General features: G+C 40.4%; 1 protein-coding gene across 1 annotated transcript in view; it reads right to left on the minus strand.

The window, feature by feature from the left end:
* Positions 1-11790, minus strand: part of BRWD1 (bromodomain and WD repeat domain containing 1) — a 52893-nt gene extending 41103 nt beyond the window's left edge. Inside the window, exons 1-11 of the mRNA XM_069871528.1 lie at positions 11691-11790; positions 11521-11579; positions 11389-11418; positions 11147-11206; positions 7804-7954; positions 6468-6566; positions 5757-5917; positions 4923-5144; positions 2830-2930; positions 1366-1436; positions 455-555 (exon numbers count right to left, since the gene is read on the minus strand). Coding sequence (XP_069727629.1) covers positions 455-555; positions 1366-1436; positions 2830-2930; positions 4923-5144; positions 5757-5917; positions 6468-6566; positions 7804-7954; positions 11147-11206; positions 11389-11418; positions 11521-11579; positions 11691-11748 — 1113 coding nt within the window. The 5' untranslated portion in view covers positions 11749-11790. The remainder of the gene's footprint in view (positions 1-454; positions 556-1365; positions 1437-2829; positions 2931-4922; positions 5145-5756; positions 5918-6467; positions 6567-7803; positions 7955-11146; positions 11207-11388; positions 11419-11520; positions 11580-11690) is intronic.
* Between the last annotated feature and the right edge of the window lie 2616 nt (positions 11791-14406).

A 14406-nucleotide genomic window follows, 5' to 3' on the forward strand; every position in this document is an offset into this window, starting at 1 on the left:
GTTTCCACAGCCACTGAAGACATGAATAAAGGTAAAGATGAACAGAAGTGAAACTGGAAACCCAATCCCATTTAAAGATTTAACATAAAAGGTGTCAAATGGCAAATAACTTCAGCAATGAAATCCACATTCTCAGCCTCTACTTCCCAAATAATGCGTATCGTATGCGGGTGGCTAGGCACACTGGCACCACAGGGAAGCAACTGAGCAAACCACATGCTTTAAAATTAGAGAAATGTGTGACATGCAGTTGAAAAGACAGAATTCCAAATATCATCTTGATACATTCCAGCCTTTAAAACAGTCAAGTCACACTGAGATGACTGGCTGAAATTCCGCATAAGTTGTAAAAAATTCAATAAAAGAGCATTGCTATAAACCCACTAATAACATTAACTGGCACTTTCAATACTGCTTGAAGTGACTAATAATTAGATTTAACAATCTTACTTACAGCATGACTTTCCAATTCAGCTATTTTCTCAGGTGTTTCAGAGCCAAAAAAATACATCCTGATGACATGGTCAGTGCTGCCAGTTGCTAAAAACATACCGCCTGTAAAAATCAAACAATAATGAAACTACTGTAAAAGAAACTAAAATACATCAACATTTCTCAGATGTCCCATTTAAAAAAGAAATAATCTGAAGAGTTTCACACTTTTTATGATCTGCCACTGACATACCAGTATGGAAAACAAGCCACATCAAACAAACAAAATGTCAAAAAACACCCAAACCCAAACACAACTCAAGGCTATATCCAGACAACATTAACAAGCTACACCGATTTGAATTTTATTTCTGATATTCCCAAGTTTCTTCTAATGTTCATGCTGCCTGGTACCAGTAAGCTTTCCCACAAGCCCCCACATGATTAGAATGAAAGAAGACAAGTCAGGGGTAAAGCACATTTATAGATATATCTATGAATTCTTAAGAAACAAGGAATCTTTATGACTACTCTTGCATACAACTGGCACAGAATCAGGAGCGCCTACCACTGGTAGGAGTCACTTTCATTTCTGTTGACTGCAGTATCTTAAGAGAATCAATTCTGCAAATCCCTGATACTATACTAAAGGATTAAACAAAAATAAAAATCCAGTTAAGGTGGATACACACAAGCATCAGGTGGCTTTTAATTCTGTAAAATTACCAATGGCAAAAGTAAAACAGCATTCCTTAAGTTCAACAGTCTTTCCCTGTTAGCAAAGGCAAGTCACATTATTTAATAGGCTAACAATACACATACATTCAATCACTTATCACATTTTAAAGCTGTCAAAACTGGAGTATTATAATAACTATTTATTAGGAAAGAAAGAGAAATCAAAATGCTAAACTAAACCTGTTTACAACTTACCTACACTGAATGAAGAACAAAGCATCTGAACCCCTGGTCTAGGTTTCTCTGTGAATTTCACTGGCCGATTGCTTAAAAAGAAAAGAAGCTTGAAACAGGACATGCCCTACAGCACCTGACTTTTATCAACATTTCAGAACATATAGGTATGTTTCTCCTAACATGCACACAATGGGTACTTCAAATACATATAGTAACATCTGTAATGCCTATGCAGGAGGACAAGCAGTAAGGTTTACTTTTCAAAATCACTGTACACACATACACAAATGATATTTGAAGCCCATTGAGCTTATGTTTTTCTTTCTGCAAGATGCTATTACCTCAGAAGGATAACACGGTGTGTCACAGCGCATTTATATTTTTTCTCACCCTTTAGTAAGTATAAGTAACCTCCTCCATAACATATCTACCAAGTACTGACCTCTTGCCTTCACATCAGAAACAACCAAGAGCACATGAAATAAGGCCTAACAAATACCATTGCTGCAGAACGCTGTGCAAAATCATAACATTTTACCGAAGTAAATAAAATTTTGCAACACTGTGCACGCAGTGATTTAAAAGACTGGTTTCCTGTTCTGCAAGTCACATACATACTCTTCCAGTTCACATGGCCATGGTCTCACAGAAAGCAGGTACTAAGAACTATATGAAGGAGATATCCAGCAAACTGCCACTTAAAAGCCTTACAGGTTTCTACTCATTATTCTGCTGCTTTTCTGTCTATCAAAGGAAACGTTGAGATCTTCAGTTTAAAAGTATTTTTCACGTTTGGATGGTACACAGCACAGAGACAGACATCCTCAGAAAACTGTTTTGAGACCTACCCAATTTAAGTCTATGCTTAAACTAATCTAAGCAATGTTTACATCTCATGCTGTCCCCTAAATTAGTTTTAGAAGGAGAATAATGAAGGAGCCAATTTAAACACTCTCCTCCTGTAACGTACAGCCCTAAAAGATTCTTCAGATATAAGACACTTTGATAAAACTGCAGCAGAAACTACCTTAAGATCACAAGCTTGAATTACAAAGCAAAATAATCTGTGATGTAAGCGATGTGATTTTTTTTTTTAAAAAACAGCTACTCTAATGTAAAAGGGATTATTTTATACCAACTACTATTACATTGCACAGTACTAGATTATCTCAGACTGATTAACTCAGATCTCTTCTTTCCAGTAATAATCTTGGTGGTTTTTTTTCACAAATAAACAGAAATTACACATTTAAAAACTCCTGAATATACGGTGCATGCAAGTTCTGTAAGACATCCTAAAACTACAGGACTGTTGAAAACTCAATACAAAAAGGTCTATTATGCTGTTCAATACTGATGCAAACATTATGTTTGCAGCAATTCTAGTTAAAACTCAAAATTTTTTTATCTAGTTAAAAGCACTCTAATTATTTTAATCAAGTATAGGAATGCATAGTGTTAATGATCAACCCATTCACATACTTGAACTTCATGGTATCTGTATCCCATTGCCAAAAGCATACAGTTCCATCTGCACCAGTAGAGACCATGTATCGCAGGGAGTCTTTCACCATTGGACTAAACTAAAGAGAAGAAACTAAAATCAGACACATACAGAAAGAGATATTTAAAAACAGTATAGGAATTTCTAAAAGCACTCATGTAAAACCTTGATTTACTTTGGATTTTTCAATTAAAACTGCTAAAGCAGTAACCGATAAATCTAATCTTTAATGTATACAAAATAACATCTCCTGTACTTCAAAACAAGTTTGTGGTCTACATTTCAATTATTGTGTTATAAAAACCGATTCATTTAGCGATTTGATTTTGAAGTCTTAACTAACCACAATTACTCACTAAAAGTTTTGTCAATATATGAAGTAAAGAGCAGAGTAAACTGAAAAAAAAAAAAGCAAGGAAGTTTCACTAGGAAGACTCATTTTTTACATTCTATAATTAAGCAAAACATCAGTTGCGAGACAGTCCAAATGTGTGTAATCCCAGCATCACGTATGAATTTATAGGAAGTCCTTACATACTTCAGACATGGACTTACTGCTTGTATGTACATATGCACAGAATTACTCTTCAGAAAACTTTACAGAGCACAAGTTGATTAAACTACTCAATTACTACCATTGGAAACTGCCACATAAATTGTACATATTGCATTTACAGTATTATGAAGAATGCTTAAACAAAAAAATCCACCACACTACAATCAAAGAAACACCACAAATAAGCACTTTGCCATTAAAAAAACGCAATGAATGCCACAAACTCCGCCAATGTGAAGACTGCTCTGAGAGGCAGTATTTTTGAGAAAATTGCAAAATTATTTTTTGAACTGAACGTCACAAGCTGGCAGGTAGCCACTCTTCATCCCTTAACATAAGCCTGTTTGTCTCACTGGAAAACACAGCAAACCTGGATAATAAGCCACTGGTTTATCTTTTAAATAAAGAATCACTGAAGCCAAAATGAGACTGAATCCAAAGGACTACAAACAGCACATACAGTATCATAAAACTCTCAAATTTAAACACACAACATATTACACTGCAAATTTTTGCCCTTTTAAAATAACTTGTATTTTTTAGATTAAGACAAATAACCATATCACAGAAATTGTACAAGTCACATTGGATCAGAACACTCAGCTATATAAACCAGCATATCACGTCTCCACACAATATTTCCCAGAAATTTTCTTCAGTTCCAATAGCTCAAATATTACAAGTAGTGATCTTTTCCTAAGCGAAGACAGATTCCTACCTTTATCTTCAGTTAAATGCTCAGGAATTTCAGGGAGACAAGGAACTTCCCTCCCCCTGTTTTCAGTTGGTATTTTTGGGGTGGGTTTTTTTGGTTTTGGTTTGTTCTGTGTTTTAAAATGTAACTTTCTCCTGCAGTTGTGACTAATTTTTGACATCAGTACTTTAAAATGTTCAGATTTTAATATTCCCACAGGCAGTAACACAGAAATAATTTCAGTCATGAGATTACCACAGTGACAGACAAAGTGAAAAGTTATTTGCCATTCATGTACCTGCCTTCATAGGAAACAGAACGTAAGTTCCTTGCCCTTGGACATGAAAATGTAAGAAGGACATGAAACACTAAGATGTACACTTGGCAAGTTACTTCCTAACCTAGCAACAGCAACACAAAGTACTTTTGTCCACAAACAGAACATAAGGTACTAATCTTCCTTTTCAAGAAGGTATAGCACAAACACAGAAGGTTCTATTAGTGTAGAGCTGAAGTCCATGTTGCTGAAGTTCAGTAAGCAAGCAAGGAAATTGGTTATTTTTTAATAATATGACAGGTAGCTAATCTTAGAGTATCCCATCTATCTAAATCCTGCTACTAAAGCACTCTCTTAACTTTTCAATTCAGGTGCAACATCACCTTTTTTTTTTTTTTGTCCAAGTTACTCCTTATCTTCTATTATTTGATTAAAATACCTTCAAACTTTCCACACTTATCTTTGAGTTTCACAGATAGGCTGCTTCTTACAATCCATCTACATTACTTGTGGTTCAATATGTAGAAACACTTAAAAGACATACCTGTAATGAGGTAATAGACCCTGTGTGTCCATGGAGGACTGCAACTGGTGCACAAGTTCTCAGACACCACACTCTGATCATTTTATCACAGCTTCCAGCTGCAATCATAGTGTTTTCATAATTCACAGCCATATCTGAAATCTCTGCTGAATGTCCTCGTAATGTGGCCAATAGCCTGCCATCGTGAGTTGACCAGATCTTTACCAAACAGTCATCTGAGCCCTAGAAAGAAATATTATGCTCAGCAGGGATTTTCAAAGACATTCAGGATAAAACTTCCAGGTTTCATTTAAAAGAACCTATGTTTCTCCACAGCTTGGTGAATTAAATTTCTATTTAAAACTATGTCTGCTACTTAAGCTGAAACAAATAAAGTCATACCAACAACATAATTAAAAAACAAAATGTTCCTTTTACAGTTCAGGATTACACTGCAAACACCACAGATCTATACTATCTAATGCAAAAAGTCTGGAGAGGATTCCTTACATTAATAGCAAGGACCAATAAAAGTACTGCTTTGTAAAAACAATCTCTCCTCTGTCACTTCACAAAGAATATGAAACTTGCTCAACATCAAACTACATCACTGAACAAAGCTTTTACATCAATGTCAACATCTGACCAAATATTAAGTACAATAATTTCTTACATGCCTCCAACCTTTATGCACATCTAATTGTTCTACTTAAGCAAGGTGATGGACCTATCAGCTACATTTTAACACTACTGATATCCACCTCCAGAAGTTTTAGCATAACGTGCATTTCAGAGTTCTTCTCCTTGCATCCATCTAGAACTATATTCAGATTCAGATCTACTTCATCAACTCACAGTAAATATTCTATGTCCAGTCCTATCGAAAGCAACGCAATATACAGAAGAAAGATGGCCAAGAATCCGTCTGTGCATCTTGATGTGCTGATACATACTTCCTGGAAATGAAGTACTGAACTTTGCATATCCAGTTAATTGTTTTGCTCGATGTACTTCCACTAGAACACAAAGAAATAAAAAAATAAACGTACAGCTATTTAAAACATGACTATTTAACTGCCATTGATATATTACTTAAGGACTTAGTAGAAGTGACTTTCAGATTTCATAAAGTCAGTGGCTTTTTATATTCGCAATTTCTTCTATGTATAAAACCAAGCCAGCATTTTAAACTTGCTCCAATCGAAAATTTAGTCTCTAAATAAAAAGTCCGAAATGTTATCTTTGTTTTACCACGGCTTTCTATACTTCAAATCATAGAAGAGTCCTTCTACCCGAAGGAGAATTATTTGTATTTTCCGTAGTTTTATCTACTTAGTACAGGGGTTTTATAAAAAAAAGATGTCATCTAGAGGCTACTCTCTCATCCAGAGCTGCTGTAAGCAAGACCCTTGCACCGAACACAACTCCAGCGAAGCCATATGAAGTTGCCCAGATAAGCCTCCAGATCAAGTTCTGAGCTGCAACTTCGAGCACCGTAGGAAGGCCAGTATCAAGATAAGCGTTGTATGCTGACAGCAGCAGCGACGAGCATTGAAAGGAGCTTACCAAGATTTGGTGGCGTGCCGTAGTTCACAGGAAATTCAGGAGGTCTTCCTCTATGAAGAGCAGCAAATGCAGAGCCCTTCCAAACAGTGTTCCTGCAATCTTTAAAAATCAATTGGTTGCAGTCTGCCATAAGTACATGTTAAAAATACCAAAGAACCGCACTTCCAAGACACAGTAAAGAACAGATCTATAGGCGGTCTCAAACACAGTATGAAAGCAATTGAAAGAATAGGAACACCAAATGCCCCAAAACTTTTCAGGAACAATGTAGCATCAGAGAAGAGGAAAAAACATTTAATATAGCAAAAGAAGGAGGAAAAAAACCCCAAACTACTAACAACCCAACTCTGAGATTACTCTTAAATGTTCACGTCCCTACAGTTCCTGTAACACAAACCTAACTTTTCAACTGAATTTTTCATATGCATTCTCACTGCAAAGCATTTAAGATTTTTTAAATTTTCATAAATATTTATTCATAAATATCTAGCTGAAAATGTATTAGATTGAAACTATTCAACTAGATGATTTCAAGAGGTCCCTTCCAACTTGACATAAAAATTCCCATGCTGACAGTTATTTTGACACACTCATGTCAAGTGTGTCAATTGCAAATACTGATCTTGCAATCCTGACTTTCAGGATAGAAGTGCCATCGTTATTCACTGTGCATCCTTTAAAGCAGGTTAGGACAGACAACTGGACTACAAACCACATCATAGCATCTAGGTACCCAACAGACCTTCATACAAACACATGAATGCTCCCCTCCCAGAAACATTCAAAGAGATAAGTCTAAAGCTAAAACCTACTCTGTCAAATAAAGTATGAGCTTATGCATTGACAACCATTCCCTTGAAGTTACAGGCAAGGACTTTGTTACTGTATATGTACATAATTCACAACCACTAATTCAGATGACACTGGCACTAAGCAAGAGAAGTTTCAGGAAACTGGTGTTACTGTCTCATATTTCAGAGTACACTGAACAGCTACTGCATTCAAAACCAACACAGGCCAGTATACTACTGGGAGCGCTGGCAGACGGTAGAGGAGCAGCACCTGTGTCCTAATGATTCACTATATTGCAGAAACATTGAAAACTGACCTTGTTCAGCAAGCTCAGCACTCAGTAATTCTTATGATGCAACTTAAAACCTTCTCTTCACAATAATCAACTATTAATACATAGATTTTAGGTGGTTTGGTTGATTAACACAGCACAGAGTGGGGAACCATTTTGGTGAAAGCGCATTGCTTTTAAGTCTTCCAAAAGCCTTCACCATATACTTATGAAAATGCATGCTACCCATTTTGCATAATAAACAAACCATACCTTTTGCTGTACGTAACAATGACTGTCTCCCTGCACCAAGCAAGGAATTCACTCTCGAAATGCTGGGTGGTATCTCCTTATCCAGTATAGGGCCGATACGCTTGCATATTTGTAACAAATGGTCTGGAGCCACATGTTTGTTGGATTGCACCTGACAGAAATTGAAGTTTTAAAAATACATATGGTATATCCAGAACAAATGAATCTAAAAGCATCAATATTCACAGATATACTAAACATTGCTTAAATTTTACATTCAACTAACAAAACAAAATCAATTCTGTTAAGGTCTGATCTAATAAATTGAGCAAGTAGTTCCCAAGAATGGGAGAGCCATAGTAAAAATAACTGCAGTAAAATTACTTCCTGCACATCAGTATTTTACTACTGAAAGCCCGCAATACTGACACGTACAACACCCATTTGTGCAGCACCCTACAATGACGTCTTTCCCAATTCACCCAATTATTTTTATTAAAAACAAAAAATAAAATTCCAGCTCTCGCAGCCCAAGATCACAAAGGGTTCTGCTGTAATGAAGCACAAGAACTTATGTAACTAGCAACTGAAGAGTACTTTTTCAGTAAACTGAACCTAGTAGGTTTGAGTACAATCCCTCTGGAATTAGTTTCCTTGAGGAACCAGTACTTCGTAGCATGACTGCCCTACTTCCTTAAACCGAAAGGATCAAAACAAGTCATCTGTCCATTTACGAAGGATCCCATACTATCTACATTTAACAATCTGAAAAAACACACCCTCACACACACTCAAGTGTTTCAGTCAAGAACAGATGTTCATGATATTTTAATATTTCCCCCCTCCTCTTCCTTCTGGGAGAAAAATGAAAAAACAAACCTTACCTAACAATAAAGTCAACCAAAATAATGCAGAACTTAAATACGCAAAACAGCTCACGCAGACTCAATTAAACCAAACCACCAGAACCATAAATCTAAACTACTGGGGAGGTATGAATCAACAGGTACAAGCAGCCCCATGCTTACTCCACTCTCTGATCTGGCCAAGCAAAAACCAGTTAGACCCAGAAACCGCACTGCTACTTCAGCAGCCAGGCTATTCCCAGCCAATACAACCAGGAGAGGCAGAGGGCCACACCAACACAGGTATGTGGCTTCTCTCCCACATAGCTCAGAGCACAGGCTGAACTAGCTCATGCTTACGATGCTGTTCCCTTAGCCTACTGACTGAACTTCGATGAGAAAAGCCCTGACAAGGCTGATCTCGTCATCAGAACAGTGGGAGTAAAAACGCCACATGGCACCATGCAAGATTTGATCACCACTAAGTTGCCAAAATGCACACTGACTACTGAGAACTTATGATTTAAGCCACAACTTAATACTTGTTTTAATAACAAAAATCCAATTAACATATAAAGCTTCTGGGGATATATGCTGTATTCCTAGGGAGGCAGGGAGTTGGTAATATCACTAAAACAGTTAACATTAGCATACAGTCAAATATATGTAAGCATATCAGCTCATCAAATGTTTAAATCCGATGATAAGAAATACATTTGCCAGTCCAAAGATTACAAAATGCTTTTTTTCATAAATTTTTTTACAAAGTTTGCCTCTTGAACCAGTATAGAGCAGTACCAGACATGCCATTCAGGACAGAAAGCTCAGCATACTTTACACCAAGCATTATACACCATTCTGTTTGCATGCCATCATAAGAAAGTATATATTCCAAATACAGCCTCTAGAAGCACGCATAAAACCCTGCAATTATTTTTTTTTAAGTAGTTTTACTCAGATTTTGGAAGGAACAGTTATTTTAAAATCTTGCTCCAATTCCACGATGAACAACGAGGAAAACAAATAATTGCACCATGTGATTGCATATGGCTTCAGTCCCTGCAAATTCAGGTGAGACCAGAGGGCCAACACGAAGTTCCCAAATCCCCTCAGAGAAGAAAGTAAAACTTTCAGAAGATTAACTCCAGTATTCCAAAATACTACTACCCTGTATAGAGTTTTCTTTTAAATTGCGTAGGAAAAAGAGGTAGAAGGACCATATTTTAAAGAACTGATCTGACAACTGTGCATATATAATAAACACAATTAAAAAAAAAAGTGCACTGAGGTCAGAAGAATATACATATGACATCTCCTACCACCATCACTTTTTACCAGACGAACTGGGGTCAAAAAACGCAATTGATTAAAAAAACAAAATAAAACACCAAACAATCCTTTTTAAACTTAATACTAATTTCACATTTGCTAAATTCAAGTCAGGACTTGGAAGTATTCCTGTTCAGCAAGTACAGTCTTTTCAGTGACTTAAGGTATCGATTTAAAAACCCCATTTGCTCAAGTGACCATGCAGACAAGTAGAAGATGTGAAATCCTGTTTATCACTTTAACCAGCATATAACCAATTAAGAAGATATCTTAAACAAAATTCTATTCCTTCTCTATGCAAATACAATTCTGAGATCTTCACGTGTTACACAAAAGGGACAAAGGGATTTAACAATACCAAAACACAAACTGACAGGTAACGGAGAAGTCAGTCAATTAACTTGGAAAGCCTAAATTTTTTGGGGGGTGGGGGACCAATTTTTCAAAGAAAGGAAGATCAACTACAATAAAGCAGAATAAAACTATGTTGGTCAGGCACCACTAGGCCACCACCTCACAAGATTCAACTGCCAAACATATTTTGCCATTTAAGCAGTAAAATAAAACACTAAGAGAAAGATTCCTTTCCATCCCAAAATGGATATAAGAGAACATTTAAAGCAAATTCTGTCAGCAGCAGCAGGCACAAAGTACATGCTGCTGAGAGAACACCCATATCTCTCTAATATTTAGAAACAAAGCAACAAACGGTGACTCGTCAGAGATAAAGAACATACTCATAGGCACCAGAACAGCCAACTCCCGATTTCTGAACAGCGATTTTATTTCCTAATCTGTTGAAGGGGACTGATGAAGGAAGCCAACCAGAAAATAAATACCGTCAAATCAAAACGCGCTTGACAAACTTGCTCGTGGAAGTCTGAAATGAAACCTTGCTTCAGATTGGTTCTTCCCTATATGTAGGCAATGGCATGTGCCACTGCACAACGCCAAGCTCCTCCTCTGCTATGTAAACAATATCCTCAATTTAAAATGCTGCCTGTGTTTTTGCTAGTCTAATGTAAAGAAATCAAAGGCCCTTTCCAAAATCACTCCAATGCTTTAAGAAAGCAAGAACGAAACTCGAAGGTAAAGCTTTGGGCCTGCTTTTAAAGGTAAAGCGTCCAACATCAACACTATCACCCCAATTAAAAGTTCTTTTTTTAAAAAAAAAAGAAGAGTAGTCTCACCAATTCTTCGTAACTCCTATAATGCTCATTTCCTTGCCAATCCAACCTTTTGGGAAGCAACTAAATAGGGGGAAAAAGAAAAGCAAGCGGTTAAACGGGAAGGAGGTATAGATCACATCCTAAACAACGCGTGTGGAGTGAGGGGGGGGAAAAAGTTGAGAAAGCAAGAAATTTGAATGACTCGTCGAAGAAACTTTTCGACTACGGCAAAGAGACGCGATTTCATCCGAGCCCACACAGACCTGGTGCTGCTCCAGCTCCTGCACTAGCACCTGCAGGGAGAAAAACAGAGAGTCAGGGGCGAGCGAAGCCGCGGATCGTCGGGGCGGGGGGGGGGGGGGGGGGGGGCGGGCACGGCGGAGCCCCGCACTCACCGTGAGCGCCCTGCGGCAGGGCCCGGTGGTCAGGAACCGCGCGATGAGGAAGTAGAGCTCTGCAAGAGACCGGAGGAGAGGCGGCCGTGAGGCGGTGGGTGAGGACGGGGCTGGGGGGGGGGGGGGGGAGAAGATGGCGGCCCCGGGACCGGCCCCGCCGCCACCTTTACCTGATTCAATGAGCGGCAGCGACGCGCCGGGGCTGGGCGAGGCCGAGCTTTCGGCCATGGCGGTTGCGGAGAGCTCGCTGCGCTTTTTTTCAAACGCGATAGCGGCGCCGTGCGAGGTGGGGGGCCGGCGGGGCGGGGGGGAGGAGGGAGATCAGGCGGCGCCCGGCGCGGCTCGGGCCCGGCCCGGCATCGGCCCTGTCAGCGCCGCGCCCCCCCCGCGCCCCCGCCCGCCGCGGCCCTTCCTCTTCCTCCTCCTTCTCTTCCTCCTCCTCCTCCTCTCTCTCTCACTCCCCCTCCTCCACCGCGATCCCGCTCTCCCTCCTTCCTCTCCCCCCTCTGCCTCCCTTCCTCTCCGCCCCCTCCGCTCTCTCCCGGCGCAACCGTCGCCGGGCGCGCGCCGAGGCAGGGAGCGGGGGGTTGGGGAGAAGGCGGAAGGACACAAAAAGTAGTCCTTCGGCCTGCTTAGCGCCGCCGGGAACGGGCTCGAAGTGTCTCTGTGTGTGCGCGTATATATATATATGGGAGGGGGGAAAGCGAGGTGAGAACAGCGGGGGGGCAGGCGGCGGTGTCGGGAAGGGAAAGGAGGTGGGGGGAAGGCACGGGGCGGCGCGGAAGGATCGAGTGAAGCGGCTGGTGGGCGGGGGGGGGGGGGCGGTGGTGGGTCTCGGGGGTGCGCGTGCCGCTCGGCTGCCGCCCAGGGGTGAGGGTTGGGGGGGGGTTTGTGGGGGCAGCTGTGACTGTGGTAAGAGGTGGAACGTTTTGATTTCAGCTAAAGCAGAGGTCAATTTTACCTAAGTAACTGTGGTTTGTATCTGTTGAAAGTTAGATGGAACGCCCCTCTGACAGCGTGTTTTCTCTCAGTCAGGGTTTCTCCAGACGCTGCTCGTTCTCTGGGGCTGATAGCGCCCTGTGCGCAGTGTGATCTGTGCCGAGCGGCCGGGGCTGCTGCATCCCCTCTGTCTGCAGCCTCTCCCACCGCAAATACAGGGTCAGGCAGGGCTGCAGCCGGCTCCGAATCGGCGAGGGATTTGGCTGCTGTGAAGTTTATAATAGCATTAAGATCACGCCTTGGAAAGAACAGAATAAGCATAAGATTCCTGGGAGAATGGATCCCTGTGCACGTGAGTGGGGAATCCATCCTGTCCCAGCTCTTGTCTGGCTGCACACGATGGATGGAGATCGCTCCCTCGTGTTGCCAGCCCTGATAAAGGATGCTGCTGTCTAAAACTCCAGAACGAGTCTTAGAAAGTTTTATTTGCTGGCATTTACAGTATCAAGTGGGCACCGTGTGTTACCATTGTGTCACCAAATCCAGTGTTTTTGCACTCTCCTTCTTGCACATGCTCTTAGACTCCTTGGGCACCTCTTCAAGGTTGCATCTGGTCCTAGCTGGTTTTTTTTTCTCTTATCATTGTACTAGTCCTTGTTATCTGGCTTAATTAGATACAGTCACATTCTTTCCCCTTCTTTCTAACTGCAGCCTTGTTAGAAGTCCTTACTTAAGCATAAGTATCCAGACACAAGCTAGTTAAAAGTCATTATTCGAGCTAATCCTACATTTTAACACTTAAATAAAAAAATATATACATAATACTCAAATACGTAATAGGTTAGCAACTTACAGCAAATAATTTTGTCCTTCACTTCACTGGCATCAACTTTCCAAAGCCATCAGCTTTGCTTCGCTGGCATCTACTTTCCAAACCCAGCAGCTTTGCCCCAGCGCCCCATGCTGCCCCTCTGCCAACAGGTGCCAGTGCCACCTCCACCCCACCTGGCTGTGGGAGCCACCTGTTTATGGTTTGGTTTTGTTTTTTTTTTTTCTTCTTACTGTTGTTTCTCACCTCTGCCCAGCATGAATTCCAATGTAAACGTAGCAATAGCCATACTCATATTTTAAATCTGACCTGTTCCTTTCTTTTTGCATTCGCCACCTGTGGTGGCTTGTGCACTTTTATAACCTGTATAGTTCAATATTTTTACATAGCATTGTAGAAATATGCACGTGTTTTATTAATCTCACCACCTCAGATATGCTGTCAGCTATTGGACAAAGAGGTTTTGTACACCTGGGATGCAGGGCGAGTAGCTGGCAGTTTCCCCAGATGAGTCCTGGAAGGCAGATTGATGCCTCCGCATCCTGCTCTTCGCCACCTCCTGCCTCGTTGTGTTCCCACATCAGAGGTCAGGTACAAGTTAAAAATCGGTATTCTGTCCATTTAAAATTTCTCTTTAAGAGAGATCTATGGGAGTTTTTTGCATCCCGTATTGTTGCAAGCTTCACCACGTCATTCTTAGAGGCCACCTGCATTCCTCCCAATTTCATTGCCAAACACATCAGTATTCCTTAGCTAAACTTGGATGCACTTCAGCATCCTGGCTGTGTGGTTCGTGTTTTAAAGAGCTGTGATCAAGTTGACACTAAGTGGTGAATTCCAAAATGGTACAGTGTGAACACAGATGAAATGGCGCTCTTAACCAGAACGAGTAGCAGCACATGAATACAATTGTGTAACTGCAAAAAAACATGTTTTGCTCTTTTTGTGTCAAATGTTGAAATGGATGTTTCACTGTTTTGTGTGCACACCGTGGTGCTATACACAAATGTTCACTAGCTGTGACTCTGTTCCTTAGATGCACAGAGCGAATATGTATCTGGTGTCATACAGGAAAGAACGCTTTTTTCTGAAGTGTGCCCATGGAAATTCTTGTCAGA

Source organism: Phaenicophaeus curvirostris, chromosome 1 (genome assembly GCF_032191515.1).
Source record: "Phaenicophaeus curvirostris isolate KB17595 chromosome 1, BPBGC_Pcur_1.0, whole genome shotgun sequence".
NCBI lineage: Eukaryota > Metazoa > Chordata > Aves > Cuculiformes > Cuculidae > Phaenicophaeus > Phaenicophaeus curvirostris.